General features: G+C 34.7%; 1 protein-coding gene across 50 annotated transcripts in view; it reads right to left on the reverse strand.

Moving 5' to 3' along the window:
- The window catches only part of LOC136029210 (cell adhesion molecule Dscam1-like), a 204323-nt gene that overhangs the window by 51664 nt on the left and 136287 nt on the right, over positions 1-16372 (reverse strand). For all 50 annotated transcript variants that reach the window (XM_065707384.1, XM_065707382.1, XM_065707397.1 and 47 more), the window contains exons 15-22: positions 14867-15015; positions 12257-12388; positions 10672-10839; positions 8559-8778; positions 6965-7206; positions 4807-4962; positions 3013-3143; positions 226-379 (exon numbers count right to left, since the gene is read on the reverse strand). In XM_065707384.1, the coding sequence (XP_065563456.1) occupies positions 226-379; positions 3013-3143; positions 4807-4962; positions 6965-7206; positions 8559-8778; positions 10672-10839; positions 12257-12388; positions 14867-15015 (1352 nt within the window). The remainder of the gene's footprint in view (positions 1-225; positions 380-3012; positions 3144-4806; positions 4963-6964; positions 7207-8558; positions 8779-10671; positions 10840-12256; positions 12389-14866; positions 15016-16372) is intronic.

Raw genomic sequence — 16372 nt, forward strand, 5'->3', positions numbered from 1 at the left:
GATTTAAGGTCATTTGGAATTTCTCGGGGAAAGGGGAGGGTTTTGACAGATTAGAATGGAGGACCTGTATGTGTAGCTGTGTTGGCCTCAGGCGGGTTGTTGCTGCTGTAAGTTGTTAGTAATGGTAATGCCAGTAGTAGTAGCAGTAGTCGTTTTGTCAATATCCTAAATTTTTTTACGCACAGCAATAAATTTTCATAAGTGGAATAAATACACATTTCTAACCTCTACTGGACGGAGAGATAGACACTTGTTTCGATTGTTCTCCTTCTCCAATGACAGTAGAAGCAGTGACCCAGAAATTATATCTGTCTTCCTTGAGTCCAGATGCCTCGAAACTAAGTTGGAACGAAGGTACTCGATGACTTCTTATTTCTTCCTAGATAGTTTAAACTATTATTAGTAGTTTCAATTAAATTATTCACATGTAGGTTCAGCTAAATAGGGACAGTTATATAGGATATCAATAGATCTGAGAGATAGCATACATACCCTTTAGCTTCATGGTTAAATATTTTTAAATACCCATCATACATACCATATACCATACCTTTACATACGATATATACCCTTCATGGTAAAATATTTTTTTAAACTGTACTATCTTTCCATTTACAATTGAAACGAAATGAGAATATAAAAAACTGATATATTTTTTAAACAAGACACTGGAAAAGATCAAAAACAACTTTTGCTCATTAATAATAATAACGGTCCAAATATTTCAGCTTCATGTCTAGAAGCCTTTATCAACAGAAAAAAAAATACAGAAAAAACAAAACACACTAACTTAAAATAAATAAAGTTCTTCAAGAAAAGATTCGTGTTTTTGTACCTTTCCATAATTTTTTTATTTTAGTTTAGTTTGTTTTGTTCTTTTTCGTTTTTTTTCTTTTTCCCCGTTGATAAAGAAGTCTGGACGTAGAACGACAACTCCAATGGGTTTCGTGTATACGTTCGAAAAAATGTGAAAACGAGACATTAAGAATAGTCAGTTATAAGCTATAACTATTTTAGGGCTAGAAGTTCTTTTTCAGAGGCTTGGGAATCATTCTTTTTCTGTCTAATATTTAATTGAAGAGTTTTCGTCTAAGGAACTTTTACACCTAGCCATCGTTGTCGTCACTGTCCTTGTCATCCTCCTCCATATCTTAGAAAGCGACGCATCCGGACGCATTTGTATCAGATTTTACGGACCTCATTTTTTTTCCTTAAACCCCTGGCGAGCGTCAGAGGACTTTTACACTTATCATTTAAAGGGAATTGTCAGAGCCAAAGCTGTTTTTGATCGCACGCCTCTTCCCATCTTTTATAGTTTTAATACGGAAATGTCTTTCCACGATGATGTTTGACAAGAGAAGTCCAAAATAAACAGAGTCACTTGAAACTCCACTAGACATCTTGATGGGTTTTACACATTACCAATAGTTAATCAGGTTACTGCCACTGAGCAAACTATGGTTTGGAGTAAGCAATATCAGCGTCCACCATCCTTATTTAACAAGTCTAAAATCAAACAAGGAACGCCCAAACATTTGATTCTAAGGCTATAGAGAGGGGATATCGCCGTCTAATTCGACTTTTGGGCCTAAAATGTTCACAAAGCTGTAATTGTCGTGATTAAATCAAAATCAGTTGAATAGCTAAGACATAACTTCAGCATTAAATTTCTGTGCCATAATGTGGAGATACAGTGTGGAGATGGCACTTGGATCCTACATAATCCGTAATGATACACAGAACGTCTACGAAGCCTTGTCAAATATCCCGGAGCTGAGCTGCAGCCGTGACGTCTTTACGCTTTGATTGAAAACACAATTGTTGACTTCACATGTCCCCGCCATCCTGCCGTCATAAGGCGTATCTTGGTCAACCTCCTTTGCGTTTTCCCTCGGGGTGCATTCCATACACCGCATTTGGGAGTTAATCCTTTGGCATATGAAGGCCACAGCCAAAGTATGTCTATTTCCTGCATTTTAGAATGTTAGTAAATAATAGTTGACGGGTTCATTGGCGAATACCCAAGTTGATGAGCTTTTCTTACTACACTATATAGAAGACTGTCCATGGCACATCTTTTCAAAGGCTAGGACAGGTGTCTCCAGTTGAACGTTTAATTTCCAGCATTAACTAGCACAAAGAAGGGGGGACACCACGAGGCTAATCAGTAGGCGAAGATTCAAGGACATAGAGTGTTTACTAATGAGCGAGACAGGTTTCAACAAAATGAACGAGAAAAGAACTTTGGAAATACAAGTTCTGAAAATTTGCCACTCAGACGTCAGAGTTTTTCAAACTGATTCTACATGCTATAGCTGATAATAATGTGTATTGTATGAGACTCAACTGTTGAAAACTAATAATAGAAGCTGGATAATATTATGTAATTCTCATCCTCACTAGAGAAGAAAATCCAAGAACTGACAAATAGAGTATGGGTATCTTGTAAAGAAATGCAAAAGACGAGGCAACTTGTAACTTGTAAATAATACATTTGCTTCTTTTCTTAAGTCAACCCAAACAAAACGAGCATGCTTCATTATCCGAAAGTCATTAGCAAACTGAGACTTAATCTTGTCTATAATTTTGTTTACGTCCCTAATGAACCCCCCTTTGTAATAGAAATATTCCCTAATAGGCTTTGAGGGAATGAATCCCCTCTTTAAGGGGGGCGGAGAAACTATCATTCCACTTGTGACTTTCACTTTGGTAATTTGGACTTTCAACTAATGAGCGATATAGGACAAAAACCGACGTCACTTGTCCAATTCTCCTCTTGATTTCTTCGCCTATTTCACTATCACATTCAATCCAACTCCCAAGATACTTAAATTCTTGACCTGCTCTAATCAAAACCTGTCCTCCCCCTCCGGTCCCCAACTAGACTTACGTAGCATAGAATATAAATGCCTATCCTGCAAAAAAAGAGGAAAATAAATTTTTATATAAAAAAAGACCTAGATTTTTCTTGACAAAAGAAACCGATAAAGAAAGAAAAAGAAAAGGACTTACTCTTTCAGCCTCTTGAACGTAGACAGTATACTGTGTGATAATTCCATTTGGATATTCTGGTGACAGCCAGCTAATAAGGATAGATTCTGGAGACATCTGCAAGGCCTTAACGGATTGCGGTGCGTCTGGTACTAAAAACAAAACGTCCCTTTTATTAAATTGCTTTTCCGCATAATTTTCTCTTATAGATTTAAAGCATGATGGTTTATTCTATAGAAGAATGGTGGGAAAAAAAAACAACTAGAAAACACAGAAAAATAGACAATGAAAATAGACAGCGAGAAAAAAAAACTAGTCTTTTTGGGGAGGAGGGAGGGAAGGGAAAATCTTACTATCAAACAATAAGAAATCTAAGGAATTACAACTAAACTTGATGAAATTTTTGAATTAAGGTTGTTTGAAGTTTATTCATGTGTATAATTTCTAAATTACCAGAACTCCAGCAGTAACAACTTGTAAGATGTTGCATAAGCCATAAACATATATTGCGCAATTTACAAATTCCCGTTAAATTTTAAAGAATAATACAAGCTAAAATTCAGATGAATATCTTGAATAATGCTAATAGAAAAGTGCAGTTTTTCGTCAAAAATTGATTATACTTTAATTTTTTTTTAATTACAAAAGGTCTTCAACCCCATCAATTTCCTGTAAAATGAGCCATTAAACAGCTCTCTACGATGTTCTAGTGCCCCACTATATGAGGAAAAGAAAAAATAAAAAAGAAAGAAAGAGAAAAAGATGCCGTATATGCAGAATATAATGGTTGCTCCCACTTTTCCTGATTTTCAAGCCAATACATGCTGTTCGAGCCAAGGGACGGTAAGTTTCCTATATAGAGGTTTCGGACAAAGCGATTCTAATAGTGTACTTCTTGTTTTGACCTGGCTTTATTTTTAGGAGTTATTATATTTCTTATTTCTTAGTATTGGACGTGATATATGGTTTTATTTAAAGCCAAAAGTCATTCGTCTTTGAAAACTAGTCTCAGACTAGAGATATAGGTAAATAAATCAAAATATTAAAAACAAAACTTTAAAAGGGAAAGAAGGAAACTGAGAAACAGGTCAGAGACATGGAACATAAAACAAAAAGTTGAGGACCAAAACAAATAAAGGCTACAGGTATTTCGTGAGCATATTCATAGGAATTCATTTCGGAACGACGAGAATTTGAAATGTGTGGAGGGGGAATTCATCGCATAAAAAAATCAAATAGTAAAAAAGAAGCAAGTGAGAAACGTATACGAAATCATGGAACAGCCACAGACATTCTGATATTTTCAGAAGAACCGAGTCCCCAGTTCACCAATCTCCTGCGTACGCAAGACACCCTGTACAGACAAATAGTTCAAGATGAGAAAATGAAATTCCAAGTTAATTTGGATCAGACTTCTTCCATATTATTATCCTTTGTTATTCGTATAATATATTATTCTTTAGAATATTTCATACTTTCTATTTAACATTTTATTTGTATGTATATAATTCTTAATGGGACCAGTTGACTTTAAGCAGATATGTCCGACATTTGATCAATCGGTCCAAAAAATATGTTCACGAGTACTCACTAGCCCGTAATGACTGATAACCAAAATTATTATTTATGGTTAGCATCAGTTATGGCGACTTTTTTTTTGTAGAATGGATGACGACTTAGACATTATACAGTTTATTTTGACATACGCAAAAAGATAATATGGTCTACTGCTACTGAATTCCTAGACAATAAACGAGATCAGAAAGGTATAGCATAAAGTAAGATAAAAATTGTCGGAAAATAAGGAATACTTGCCATCTTGTTCAGTATAACAATGCATGGGAGTGGCTTTAACGCCATCTCCACCTCCAGTGTATGCAAGAATAGTGATGGAATAATTGGTGTATTTCTTAAGACCATGAAGAACAGTTTCACTCTGAGAAGTAATCTTTGTGTCCTTGCTCGCTTCATCTAAAACAATATAAATAGTGTTGTACTGTAAAATTAAATTAAGATGCGATTCAAATCTGGTTTTGCGAATAAATTACGACGAACTGAATTGCGTAACGAATTGACAACTGGAACAGGCAACCACATGTTCACAAGAATAGTGGTATAGCACATAATGAATGACGGTCAGAATATTTCTTTTTTCAAATACCAAGGGCAGTCAAAATCAAATTGACTGTTCGACTTTGTTCACTGGACTCTCACACAACTATATATGCTCAACTGTTCAACTCTTAATGATAAAGACCTCCACTTGCAGTTAGACACTTAGTACAATTGGTAGCAGCGAGTGCCAAATTAAAAAAAAAAAAAAAAAAAAAAAAAAAAAAAAAAAAAAAAAAAAAATCTAATAACACATACGGCACTAAGCAGCTTAAAGATGTGTATATTTCCTTTGAAGGCATAGTTCTATAGGAACATGTAGATAGCTAATGCTTAAATTTTACAGACGAATATCGTTATCATGTTTAACCTAGTAGTTATGGGTTATCTGTTTTCTTTATCGTTATCAAATTTAACTTAATAGTTTGAGGGTTATTTATTTATACAGTTCACGCGGCAACCATGACGGATATGTTGTACTACCCTAAAACTTCATAATTTTGTAAGGATCAATAGAAAATCTTAGAAAAATGCACTTTTCAGGGATGAATAGACCTAAGAATTATCCAGGGGGCAAAAATTCGTTTTTTATGCTTTGTTACTTTAAGAGGGTGGGAAGTTGAAATTGGACAATCTTACTGTAGATCAGGTTCAAAAAAGTAATTTTAGAGGGGTGGGCTCTCAAAAATTAAGCGACTAAATCAAATCCCCAAATTTCGATTACATTTGTGCAAGATTAGTAAACAACGCCAAGACAAGTTTTAAATGATGATAATGATTAATTTTTGTAGAGAGCTAAGAGCAATAAACCAAAGCAAAGCCAAATAGACATCGTTCACAATTGTCATATCAGGAAACCATATATAATCAACTCAAAAAAATGTGACAGCTACTATCTTGAAGACTTGATATGAAGCTATCTAATAAAAATTATCTAACAAAAAATTTTCCAGGGGGTTTCTCATGCGATGTTATATTTTCTTTGTTTATTTGTTCTCAATGTTGAAAATTCTCAGTCGATAAAGACACAGTCGATAAGCAATTCCAGGGATTGCAAGAACCACATTCTACATTAGCTGTGATTTCTTCCATTTATATTTTTTTTACTTCCTTCCCCCTTTTTCAACTGTTATTGTATCTTCTTTCCTTAACCAACATGGATTAAAAATTGTACCGTTATTATTGTCAGGCGGCATTCACAAATGCTAACCTTAGCAGTAAATTTAGTCCTATTACCATATACAACAACACAAACTTGGAGCTGTTAAAGCATAATGTTTACATTTTAAGAATAAAGAGAGGATGAGGCATTTGTTTTAATCTAATTAAGCTAATACACAACTTCGTTCCGAAACGACTTCGACAAAAAAAATATAAAAATACAAAAAAACATGCCAACATGCAAGCTACTTCACTAAAATTGAGACGGGTTTACAGCCAATTGACCAAGAGCGGGAAATGACTTTTAAAGTTTGTGGAATAATGGATTTCGAAGAGTATCATCGAAATAGAAATAATGACAATAAGAACTTGACAAGACAACTGGTTAAGTCAACGGAGTGTAACTAATAAGGTATTATATAGCATTGATTTTTTTTTGTGTTTACCATATTTAGAGTAATGACCCATAACAGGCCAACTTATTGAAAGGTATCACTTGAAAAAATTCAAGTATAGGCTTGAAAATGTCAATGTCATTGCTTATAGTGTCACCACTAGGGTAGGTGCCACAAACCACTATTTACAATTGGACTTTACGATAGGAGTTTACTTCTATTTAGTAAAGAATTAAGAAGAAGATAAGTAAATAATTATAAATCACAGAATAGTTTTAGTGAGCCAAAAGGGTTTAGTGACTCACCGAACCAAAGCTTTGCAGGTGCGTAGATAACCTTGTATCCTTTGATGACTCCATTGGCATTGGCAAGAGGGGGTGAACTCCAAGAGACCCCAATTGTTGTAGACGTCAATGTAGCACAAGTGAAATCCTGTGGCGGTTGATCTGGTGTTCCTTCTCCAGTAAATTGTATAACCTCTTCAGACATTGGACCTGCACCAACTTTGTTAAATGCCTGCACCACAACAGAATATTCGGTGTACGTTCTGAATGATTTTAGAAATGAAACAAAAATTAGAGTTTAAATTCGTTGTTATGAAATTACAAGGCAATTAAAAACAAAAATCGATGTTTAAGTGCAGCGCAGAATATATGTGCATATTCACTATCTTAAGACAAAATACCAGATTACAAATAAAATATTTATTGAATGAAACAAGAAAATAATTTTGTATTCGTAACTTGTCCCACTTTAAACCACTTTTAAATGTTTCTGGAAAGTAAACCCTAAGACAGTTTTAAGCTATCAAAACCATTTACTAATTCATTTGTTTTTTATGAATGTCGTGTTTTCTTGAAGGAAAGAAAAAAAATAATCAGTAATACGAAGGAATGTCCTGATCAATCCAATCCGTGATACTTTTCAATCTGATTTTTATTTATTTTATAAGTTGGTTGTAATCAGTTGCTTGAGCTTGCCACCTTAAAATGAAGGGTAGTCAATTTGAGTCAGAGAGCCTACATTATCATTATATCCCTCCCACAAACCTGAAGTAACAAGTTTCGAGAGTGTTGATGCTAAGAAAGACCTTGGGATTGAGATTAAAATAAATATTTTTTCAGTGAAAGTAAAGAGCAGCATTGAAACTCAAAATGAACAAGAATTATTCCGCATACAAGGAGGACTACACCATCTTCAACCCACAGGTCTTTACGTTAAATATAAGGACTTTGCCGAAAGAATTTATGAATGCAACAGGGTAATTGCAAGATTTTACTTACCAACTAGTTTTTAAAACACCGGAACTGAAAGTTGTATTATTAAAACAAATATACGCTATAAAGGTCTTCAATGCTTGAGGTTTTGAGAAAAACGCTTTTTATCGCTACTTTCGGGAGGGCTTTTTACGTTGAAGGAAAAAATAGTGCGAAACCAAAGAGGCATGGGTTATCTGTCTAAAATAGATCCAATTGCCTAGTAACTTTTATTTTCCTCTATTATACACTAAAATCCCTATGATGAAAACAAATTTAGCATAGTTTTAAGGAAGCAATAGTCAAACATGAGAAAGGAGTTCGATTTAAACAAAAGAATTACCATTACATCCAATACAGAAAGAAAAAGAAATTTTTGGCAGTTTTTCAGATCCCCCCCCCCCCAAAAAAAAAAATTACCCCATAAGGTAATTTAGCAAATGCACGTGTAAGGGGGAAAATTCCAACTTTTAATCTATAGTATTCCTGACCTTTTTTTCTCTTTGGGACAGCACATTTCTGGGCGTATCCCCATTTTTCGGTATTTTTTGCCCTCGGTATTTTTGCACAAGAAAGATCAGTATTAAACAGAAAAAACAATTATTTTGTTTAACAGGAGAAAATTCTTCATCAGAACACGTACTTTAGGTTATTTATCTGAAGACTATGCTCTTTGCTGTGGTCGCGGTTAAATTCAACAGTCTCAAAAAGGAAAGGTTTGTCTGAAGAACCAAGCTTGTAGCCAACATAGTAGCCAAGAATGTCTCCGTTCCAATGTTCTCTGCTAGGAGGCTTCCACATTACTTTCAATGTGCTTTGGTCAAGAGCTTCAACTTTCACTCCTCGAGGGGGCCCACTTGGAACTGAAAGAAGAAAAGTGTTTTAAGACTTTAACACAATGAACAATAAGAATACATATAAAGTTTATGACGAGCCCTAAATCAAATGTTACGCTCAATCATCAATGAGGACAAGTCTAAACGTTCCATAATGAAAATTCCCCCCAGTTTTCTAATTTACATAGGTAGCTTGGAAAACCACACAAAAGATAAGAAAGCTAGTATTATACTACTTCTCCCATTCCCTTTAAGTTCAACTAAGTTTTGCACGTATAAGAATGACCTTTCATGAAACTTTGTCGCCTTCATTAAATGTAAAAGATACAGCAATTGTCAAAATAAAAGGAAACAGCTACAGAATAGAGTAAATTCGAAAAAAGCAAAATCAAATAGCCGAATTCCATGATAAATCTAGAAATTTTTAGGAAACAAAATCGAAAACATCTCGATAACTTGGGGAGAAGGAGGTTAAGCCGGAATGTCCCTAACATTGCACATGTGTCAGCTCTCAGAGATAGACAGAAAAATAGATTCAACAATAATTATACCAGGCCCCGAAACACAGTTGTTATGGTAACTTAACAGGCAGTATGGAGGAACATTGTTTGTGAAACCAAAATTTGCCGCTTATCTATTTCAACTCAAGACAATCGAACAGTTGGAAAAATGTGGTTCCCAGTTTGACTCGCAAGCCACTGTAAAGCTTCTGATTTTTGCTAAATATACTATATCTACTTTTCTCCATTTCCACAATTAGATGGAAATCCTATTTTTTATGTTTTTTCTTCTTTTTTTTTGGTTTAAAAAGTTTTTTTAGCCCTATATTTGAGGCTGCAAAAGGAAACAAATCTCTTCCTTGTACAAACAACATATCACTAGTAACACCAAAACCCAAAGAGACATGTTTTTTTAGATCTTTTTTTTGCTCTCCTGGAAAATTTATGTCGTGCAGCATAAAATTTTTTGAGTTATCGTAGCCACTTTAAGGTTCAATCACAATGAGATTTCAAAATTAAGCCTACCGATATTTAGCTTGTGCTAATCTGAGCCAATCATAATTTTACATAAAATTTGTCAACCAATGAGAAGATTCTATGAAAATCTGACTGGCTCAAGGTAGTGCTAGCTGAATCTCGGTAATAGTAATCATTGTGATTGCGCATTCGTATACCCGTTTCATGGTTTTGGGCACACAATGATAGTAGAAGAGTAGAAATTCTTCGACTGTATGGCATATATTGTGACAGTAGCAACTTAAGGTGTGTACAGAAAAAGAACGTTTAGACATAAAACAAAAAAAAATTATACAGTTTAATTAGTGAATAAGCTAACTGGAATATTTCAAGCTTGAGTAAAGCCAAATAAGTATCGTTTGATTGATTACCTTACATGGCATTGGTTTTAATTTGTTCGATGCTGGCTAGAGATGTTAGGATTCTCTGATAAATTTATTGGAACTACAAGATGGTAAGCTTACAATATATTTATTTAAGGCAAGTTTCATGAAACAGGCTAATAAGATACCTCCAAAAATTAACGATGACAATAAATAAATAATCACAGCCAACAATTTTAAAAGAGATGACAAAATTATTTAACTGTTTTATCTGTTGATTCCCACAGATGTTTAACACAGACAAATTTATATTTTGCAGGGATTCTGCGAAAATTTTCATATTTCTGACAATATGTCGAGTTGTATCATTTTCAGCTTATATCCAGGATTTTTGCAAGAATGATGGATTTTCAGCTCGCTAGCGATGATATATTTATTAAACAACATAGAAATGAATACAAATATTTAAACTTATCTTATTACCTAGTCATTCTTTTTTCCTTTTTTTATAACACTAGTGCTAAAATGATTTTCAACAAATGGAAATTACCAGAAAGCAAATATTAATTAAATGTCAGTACCTTCTTCAGCAGTGACAATCGTTACAGTTGAAGAGGGCTCTGATGCTCCAACTTCATTTTCAGCAATCAAGCGGAAATGATAATTAGTCGAAGGCCTCAGATTATAAACACCAGCAACTGTGGCTGAACCAGGTACCAAGACGCGCTCTATATCATTGTTCCAGTCTCCTAAAGAGCAAATACTTTTAGAGATTATTAAAAAAGGGGGTTTTCGCTTCAGCTTTGCTCACTTCAAACAAGTATGCTTCAATTCAGCACAATCCAAGATGAATGGTTGAAAACGATATATTTATGGGAGACTGATGACGAAAATCTACTTGCACTACTTACAAAGAACCTCTCCACAGTTCACACTCTCGAGTAAAATTAATAAATAAAACGGATACGAATATAAAAACATCCAAATGTTTGCACAGAAAAAGATACCCTATGAGAGGTTCACCATTTCAACCTCTGGCATAAATCCACTGGCCAAAGTCTGTACCTAGCTGTGCTAAATAGCCTTAGAAAATTTCACAGCAAGTATTTTTGCGAAATATACCGCAACGATTACCACTTACATTCATCACAGAGGTCAAGTTAAAATACGGCTTATCGGCTTTGGTATTAAGATTTTTTCTTTTTGGACGAAATCCGGTACTTTGTAAAGATATAAAAATAGCAAATTATGTTTTCTATAAGGATTATCAAAAATAAACAGCAACCAATAGTTGTGAGGGTTTTTTTTATTTGCATATCTCGAGTGATAATTAGCATGTAACGCTATCAATATCAAAGTAGAAGATATCCTTGAAGAAGCTCACTATCGATGAAAGAGCTATTCTAGTTAAAATTATCAAGTCTACTTTTTTCAATACCATAATTGCATTTGATTTTATATAAACGGTAAAATCGGTAATTTCGAGCCAATTACTATCTACAAAATTCATGAAACACGAGTAGCTAAGGCATCGCCAAAAATGCCTAACCAAAAGAGTCGGTATACTTCCGATAACTAACAGAGGTTATATCTTTTCTTTTCTTTTTTATGCATGGAGGCAAGCGTGGATATCTAATTATGGAAATTGCATGCGGCCAGGTTTCAATGGAAGGTGGAGAGTTTTATTGTTTGGTTAGTCGATCCTACTTTACCTCACGGCTGAGGAATCAAGCTCAAAATTTCTATTTTTTTTGAGGGGAAGACTTAGAATTTTGTGTTTGTTGAAAGGGGCCAAAAAAAAATGTTCTTGGATGTCATCTACCTAGATAATTTATAATACCCTACAGACAACAGGTATTGCCGTTGTACTTATTTTAGCTCCTTACACTTTTTCTTCCACGCCCCCACTAAAGCTTTCCTAAGGTGTTTGAAACAGGTTATTTATTGAAACCGGTTTAACCGGTTTGAAACCCGGATTATTTATGCATGGTGGCTGTTTACCTGCTCACGCGTTACAAAGGCTTTGGTAAATCATGTCATACCCATTCAGGTAATAAATCCATGGTCAATATAAATAGTACACTGAGAATACACTTGGTACTTCAAATTGAAACATATTAAATAGAACAATTAATAACATAAGAGAATAAAATAAAAACAACTTACCCTTTATGAGTTTATATTCAATGAGATATCGGGTAATGGGAGCATTTCCGTCATATGGCGCGGTCCATTGAAGTTGTACAACCCTTCCAGACTTATCCAAAACTTTTAAGCCAGATGGGGTTTCAGGGACCTCTGTAAAATAAGGGGGAAAATAAATTAAACAAAGGGAATCAAAAGAAGGATCGCTTAGTTTCGGAATGTTAGGTCAAGATATGAATGCTCAGCAATTTTTTTTTGTCTTTTTTTCTTTTTGCATGCACGTTGGAATGCATTGCACGCAGAAATAAATGTTACTATTCCTATTCAATTTTGCTTTAACTTAATTTGACTAGGGGTTTAGAAACTGTAGAAATCTTCCAAGTCCTTTAAGTGGAGCTTAAGTTGACGAGAGGTATAAAAAGAAAGAAGAGGGGTATGTAGCTAATACATTTCCCAAAATTTGACCAGATTATGGATAAGAGTCTAGTTCACCATCCAACCGAAGTAATAGCACATCTTTTCAGCAGATGGGTGAGAAGGCTCAAAGTCTCTTCACTATTTCAAAAATATTATTTTCACATCGACCCCCCTCTTCCCATCCAAATCATACAAACGGAACTGCACTTAGGAAATGCTGATTTTGGTTCAATAATTATCAGCTTTTCTCCAAGTTGACAGCAAACAGTACATACCTAACATTCCTTGGTATAAATCTCAAGTTTTGCAAACGGCTTCGAGCCTGGCGAAAATATACTTTAATCAGAAAAACATAACAACATCAAAGCTTCTCTCAGAGCGATAAGAAGATTTAGGATTAGGAAGTCTGAGTAACCAATTTGTAGCCAACAGCATACATTTGCTGCCAGTGCAAGGTCAACAAAAACTTGAAGACGATTTCATTAGCACGCCTACCAGACATAAATACCACAGCATGCTCCTGTTTCAAGATAACACATTTTAATTTCCATCCCACTTAGGAGTCTACCCTTAAGAAAAAAGATACAAGTCTTTCTAGCTTTTATAAAAACCTTAAGACTTACAAAGAGTTCAAATTTTTGTTAAAACCAGTATTTTAATATTAGACAATTTCTCATTATTCTTGGATTAACGTAAAAACTATAAATTTATGAAGATACTTAAGCTAAACTTATGATGGTCCGTAATATCTATTCATCTTTAGGGACAAAAGGTTATTTCAGTTTGCTAATTGGTCTACCTTTTATTGATTTCCAAAACATTTGTCTGGAAAATTTGGCTTTATGTGAGCGCTTATACAACGATCAAAAATAATAAAGCAACGCCATGACGTTATTATGCAATTATAGGTGGCTTTTTGTGGCAATCACTTGGTAATAGACAAAACTTTAATTTTCTTCCCATCAAACAGAGGTACCAATTCACGAAAATGTTTGTGTTTGCATATGTCTGTCTGTGTGTGTGTGTGTGGGGGGGGGGGAGGGGATTGTCTTTCAAAACAGGTGGGACAATTTTGCGTTTTTTCCTCTTTTAAAAAAATCGAAATACCAAAAAGGTACTTTCCGAAATCTAGAGGAAGCAAATGCCCCACAACTAGTAAAGCCAAAGGAATTGGTTGGTGTTATACTTTAAGGCAGTTACGCAGCCTTAGCTTGAACATGCTGCATTCCTTAGATTTTTTTTTTTGGGGGGGGGGGAGTAACATAGCATTAGTTAATCAATTTGATATCGATAAATAAAGAGCAAGGTTTGTGTTAAACAAAAACAGCGTTTTTAGGGCTGTAACTAAGCAACGCATCATCATCTCTTCAAAGGAAAAATTATAGTTAGGACGTAACACTTTAAAGGTCGGGGTGTTGACAACCAAACTGTGAATTCAATGAAGAAGAAACGAAACCGGAATCATTGACCTCTAAACACTTTTATCAGCAAAGCAGACCAGAAATCAATACAACACGGTGTTGCCCGTGCGCCGTAAATCTAGTTTCTATTCTAATCACACTGGTCCGTGAAAACTTCCACCATCTTATCTCCTCCCAGTTTCATAGGAAATAACCATATCATTTTGCATGAGCAAAATGAGATCCCTTTGATTGATGGGAACCCTAGCCAATATGTTATAAGCTAATTTATTTATCAGGGCTTTATAATTTAGGCCCAGTTATTACGAATAGTGACAATTAAAATTGTACAACTGAATTAAGTCCGGTTTCAATGCACTTACAAGCATTATATCGCCCTTAAAAATTTAGGGTATGTGATTGCGTTGTTCCGCTCTTTTTTTAATAGTTTAAGGATCGTACATAACGATGAATCTATCTTTTGCTCCATTATATACATAAACAAACTTGCTCACAGGGGGTGGAAGACATTACCTTTTTAATATTGGCTTAGAGAATCTTTATAAAAAATATGGAATATCATACCGTATAATATACCCTTCTAGTGTTTTCACCCTCATCCCTACTCCCACTTCCCAAGAACAATCATCTAATCATCCTCCTACAAGGATAGGGCCTACTGGCATCTATGTGGTGTAACCATTTATGAATAGAAATTTCTAGAGATTATTTTTATTTTTTTTTGTAACAAAAAAGGTTTTTGCAACAAAGCAAAAAAATCAAGTAAAATAAAACAATTAAATACAAACTTTACCTTGAACAATTAGATTGATACTTGTATCATCAGATCCAAAGGCATTTGTAGCCACACAGGTATACAGAGCTGAATCGCTGCGGTCAAGTTTTCTTATGCTTAAGTCCGACATAACACCAGACTGAAGGATTTCTTCACGGATTGTGTACCTTGAAAAGAAAAGTAAATAAAACAAAGAAGAAAAATTACGATGAGAAACTCCATTGTAGAATAATTATAAAATTCAATTAAACGATAAATACATTAAAACAATATGTATTTCACGCGACTCTAAAAAATTTATGAAATAAATAACTAGCAATATAAAAGTCATATAAAGTCATATTTAAACTTACCCATTAAAAGTAATTAGCATGAGAAAACTTGTATAGTTTTAGGATAAGGTAGAAAATATAGCCAAAAAGGATATCAATCTTGAGACCGATTAAGCCATGAAATCAGCATGTTTGAACATGCAGTTTTTCGCATTAAACTTCGCATTTTTCTTTTCGAAAAGGGTTTATTCGCACGTATACACTTTTTGTGTTTGTTTTCAGTCGCGAGGGCGAACGTATTGAATCATTGCTCGTAGATTATCAAGAAAGGGCTCATTCAAACAGAAAGTTAATGTTACACTGACCACTTTAAGTAATAAATTAGACTAAAGCAAACGCCCAACATAAGCCATTTTGTCCTGCAGCAGAACGATTTCCGCCTAAATAGAGCCAAATACTATCGAGCACAATTTGTTATATAGCTATATGGGTTAAAACAACTTAAAGGCTACTTATTAGCCTCCCAGCTTCAGAGACCCTACTGGCTCAGGGGGGATGGGGGCGCAGTCGTCTCTAAACATGCATGGAATACACAAAATTTGAACAATTTCATTGGCCGCTTATGAAACAGAACTAACGGTGATAAAGTGTGCCATAATTGCGTATCATCTATTAGGGTGGATGTCAACGCATTTTTCGTGCGCATATGCATGTCTGTGGAGGTTGGAGGGAGGCTACCTAAAGCCGAAAAAGGACACTTTTTGACACCCTCTTTCTTTCTTTTCATGAAAGGGGTTTCAGATAAACAGGGAGAGGGGCGAGGTTTAAGCACTAATGTCCCTTCATTTTGAAGAATCTACAGGACTTCGCAGGCAAATGGGTTTAAGGGGATGAAAGTCCCTCTCTTATTGAGGGGAAACGGTAAATTTCTTTCCTCTTTATATGAGGAAAAAAATTTCAAACATTTGAACTATAAAAACAAGGTGATACAAAATTAAAAATAAATGTAAAATGGGGTATGTAAAATAAAAAGGGCGGTCCCCCTCAAACCTATGATAACCATGAGCATGATAATAAGATGAACAGTAATTAAATAATGATTTTTCTCAAATGAAAGCAAAAAGCGAAATCAACACTCACGGCAGCCATAAATTACCATGTATATAAGAGGGGAGACCGTTCTCCTCAGTCTTCTAGTCTTTACACTCAAATTTGAGCCTTTCGCCTAAAGCATCGAGAGGGAAAGCACTAG

This window comes from Artemia franciscana, chromosome 7 (assembly GCF_032884065.1).
Source record: "Artemia franciscana chromosome 7, ASM3288406v1, whole genome shotgun sequence".
NCBI classification, from domain to species: Eukaryota; Metazoa; Arthropoda; class Branchiopoda; order Anostraca; family Artemiidae; genus Artemia; species Artemia franciscana.